This window comes from Sitophilus oryzae, unplaced genomic scaffold (genome assembly GCF_002938485.1).
Source record: "Sitophilus oryzae breed Bouriz unplaced genomic scaffold, Soryzae_2.0 scaffold_111_pilon_pilon, whole genome shotgun sequence".
In the NCBI taxonomy this organism is placed as follows: domain Eukaryota; kingdom Metazoa; phylum Arthropoda; class Insecta; order Coleoptera; family Curculionidae; genus Sitophilus; species Sitophilus oryzae.
The window spans coordinates 5,011,426-5,015,040 of record NW_022145749.1 but is presented as its reverse complement, the minus strand read 5'-3'; the positions used below and the strand labels follow the sequence as shown (position 1 = coordinate 5,015,040).

The window sequence follows — 3,615 nt, the reverse complement described above, 5'->3', positions numbered from 1 at the left end:
GTCGGCATGAGCCAATCATAATAATAATTAATAATTGTAATAAAAATATCACACATTTGCCATCCAAAACACCGGCCGGTGTCAAGTCAACTCTTTAAACATAAACATATTGATAAAAACTAGACCTACGTCGAAGTAACGAATATTTCAGTATCGAGTTTCGAGTCCTCGGTTCGTGCATTTCCAGGTATTACGATTACTGCCAGCGCAAAAGTAACGAATTGGCTTAGTAACGAGTAACGAGTCCTAAATCCAAATGGTAAGCGTTACTTCGAGTCGTCGTAAAGTAACTGTTACTTTGTAACGATTACTTAGAATTTTTACATCACTAATGGACACTGGTTACCATATAGAAAAATAAAAATATTAGAGGTTGAAGCTAGTGATGCTTGGATTTTCAGTAAAATGCATATACGAAACCCATGCATTAAACGCATTGAATAAATAAATATTTTTAAAAATGATTTTTTAACGAGAAAGATAGTTATTACAGGATTTTTTTAATAATATCTATAAATATTATTAAACATTTAACTTCATCTTTGTAATTTTTGCAGTAATATAAATATTTTTACAATTTAGTTGGTGTTAAAGTAGGCAGGAAATAAAAGTCTCTTAAAGTTACCTTTAAAAACTTTATGAAACTTTATTGTTGAAAGTTTATTTTAATATAAGACAGTAAAAGTTTCTTCTTATAAAGTACTTAATAATAATAAGTCTATCTGGAAATAAATTTAAAGAAATATTAGCCAAACTTTGTTTTAGTTCAATGGTATTTCTGGTATTATTTTATTTTATTTTTTTTGGTCATTTGAGGTCCGTGCCGTCGGCTTGACCTATATGAGATTACCCTCTTGTATTTTCAGCTCTTTGGTCGTCTATCCCTATCTAATCATTTCCTCTCCCCCACTTCCACGTGTCAAGCGACCCCCGCCGCCGTGCCAGCACCGCGCGCAATCTCCTAGGCCACGCGGCAGGTGGTCCATGTTCAGTACGCTTCTGTATTTCCAGCGATGCGTTTCGTCTATCCCCTAACGGCGTAGTTCCGTTCGAAATAATTTATTCGTGATTGTTTAAAGTGCAGTGTGTGCTCATAAAAGTAAGTCATTATTATTTTTTATTTTATTGCAGTTTTGGTTTATTTTAACACAGAAATGATGTATTGTTTTTAACGGCGTCTCTCGACCCGTTCATTAACAACAATTCGCTGCTCCTACTTAAAGAATAAGTAAATAAATAAATAAATCGGCGTTTTCTGACCCATTTATTTATATTTAATTTATCGCACTGCTATCTGCTCTCGATAATTGATATTACGGCCTGATTTGAGGAGCCGTACGGGCTGATTTGACGAGCCTTACGGGCTGATTTGAGAAGCCGTACGGGCTGATTTGACGAGCCGTACGGGCTGATTTGAGAAGCCGTACGGGTTGATTTGACGAGCCGTACGGGCTGATTTGACGAGCGATACGGGCTGATTTGACGAGCCGTACGGGCTGATTTGACGGGCCGTACGTGCCGATTTAAGGAGCCTTACGGGCTGATTTAACGATAGCTGTACTGGCTGATTCGAGCATGTACACAGCTTCTCACGAAGCCTTAGTTTTTTTCTAATGGCTCTCTTTCCTTGTTCTAGATGCTGTCTCCGAGCACAGAACACTTTACTTCAATTTTGGAGTTATTTGATCTGCCCACAGACGATGAGAAGGATCAACCAGTTTTGGAAAATCTGAAAAAACTGGCCAAGGATTCGCTTCCAAAAGGTTGGGAGAACTGGAAGGTGGCATGCTATGATAGGGAGGTTCTCTTCGGAGAGTCCGTTGATCCCAGCATACTTAATAAACTCCGTTTTGCCTTACCAACAGTTGGCATTGCTAAAGCATTTAATCCCAAAGCCCACAGTTTACCAGAACAAGTTTACAAAAACTACAAACTCCGGATGCTATCTTGGCCACTGTGTGTGGCGTTAATCATCGGGCCTCCTTCATTATCATCACGCATTCGAGGTTCATCCATCCACCATGAGTTGGTTCTGGCGGCTATAAGTGACCTTAAGCCGCTCCTGATTTCTCGTGAAAAGGCTTGTCTTCACCTTCAGAGTTACGACAAAGATACTAATCTGTGGGACGATGAAGAGGGCTGCTCAACATCGACTTCGTCGAAACCCAAGAAAGAATCACGCTTGGAAAAGATGGAAAGGGATCATAATGAATTGAAAGAAATGTTCATGAATTTTATGCATCGTTTTCAATCTCAACAAGATGCTATGGACAATAATGAATCGGAAGATAACGAAGCTCTCTCTATAGAGTCTTCGGATAAAGATGAATCTGATATTTGGGAACCACCCACATCTCCAACTTCTCATTCGAGTCAGAGCCACAATCATCCGGAAGAGGAATTGGATTTTGAACCAAGGACACAAGAAATAGAACCGTCTGTCTCAGCGGCAAAACATCACATTGAGCAGCAGGGTATAGAATGCCAACGGTTAGGGTTGTCATCCTTCAATAAAATTAGATATGTAGATGCGCAGAAGAAACTACAAGCTTCACCGGTTTTTGGACCATTAAAAACCAATTATCAATTAAAGAACTTAGTGCCAAAAACTTCAGTTCCTGAACTTTTGGCAAAAATGGATGGCTCTTTTGGGACAATTACCCACGGACTCCTCCTTCAACGGGATAGTTTTTCTCAAGGTATCAAGGAACTAGTGACTAAATTTCCACAAATCAGACAGGAAGCTGGTAATATCCTGTGGGGTCCTGACTCACAGTTTAAGCAAAATTCTAACGATCTGCTACAATTCGTGTGTGGTAAAAGAGCCGAGACAATAGAATTGCGTAGAAAATTGTTCAGACCTCGAAATGACATGGTGGCATCGTTACTGAACAACATACCTCCATCCAAATCCCATCTCTTTGAGGAAGCTGAATTATCGGAACTGTTTAAGCAGCACCAGTCATCTTTTAGACCGCCCTTTCGTTCCTCAAAGTTTGACAACCAAAACAAACATCCACAAGGTACATTTCGAAAGCCCCCAACTCATCAAACGGGATCCAGACACAAAAATTTTCCAAAGACATCAAAAGATTTCAACAAGAATGCACCAACCACTTCCAGAGGCAAGCCCAGAGACAAGCCATACACTAGATTCTCCAACAAAAACAATAAAAGACAATGACTATACACAGTTCAAAGGAGGACGCTTGCAAAATTTTGTGGCGAAATGGGCAGAAATGGGGGCACCAAGTTATGTTCTAAAAACAATAAAGGGCTACTCCATCCCTTTTGTATCCAAGCCCCCTTTGATACACCTATCAACGACAAAATTGCGACGACCTGCCCTATCCAGTATGAACAACAAAATAGACGATCTAATAAAACAAGATATAATAGAGCCATCAGCCGAGAGGACTGCTTTCGTTTCGACAATGTTTCCGGCTATAAAACAAGACGGCTCAGTTCGCCCAATTTTCAATTTAAAAGCGCTAAATTGCTACCTTCAGCCAAAGAAATTTCGTCTAATCCATCATCAAAAAGTCCCAAATTTTCTCCAAGATCAAGACTATATGGTAAAATTGGATCTTTATCAAGCCTATTTCCACATTCCAA

The 3,615-nt window shown here is 39.5% G+C and overlaps 1 protein-coding gene across 1 annotated transcript; it reads left to right on the top strand.

Moving 5' to 3' along the window:
• The first annotated feature begins 1,014 nt into the window (after positions 1–1,014).
• On the top strand, positions 1,015–3,203 carry LOC115884467. The gene is made up of 2 exons (XM_030903065.1): positions 1,015–1,099; positions 1,637–3,203. Exon 2 carries the CDS (start codon positions 1,637–1,639, stop codon positions 3,182–3,184), a length of 1,548 nt encoding a protein of 515 aa, XP_030758925.1. The 5' UTR covers positions 1,015–1,099; the 3' UTR covers positions 3,185–3,203.
• The last annotated feature ends 412 nt before the right edge of the window (positions 3,204–3,615 follow it).

What these genes read in the sequence shown, in the direction of transcription:
- LOC115884467 (XM_030903065.1), top strand. Translation starts at nt 1,637, where the DNA reads ATGCTGTCTCCGAGCACAGAACACTTTACTTCAATTTTGGAGTTATTT.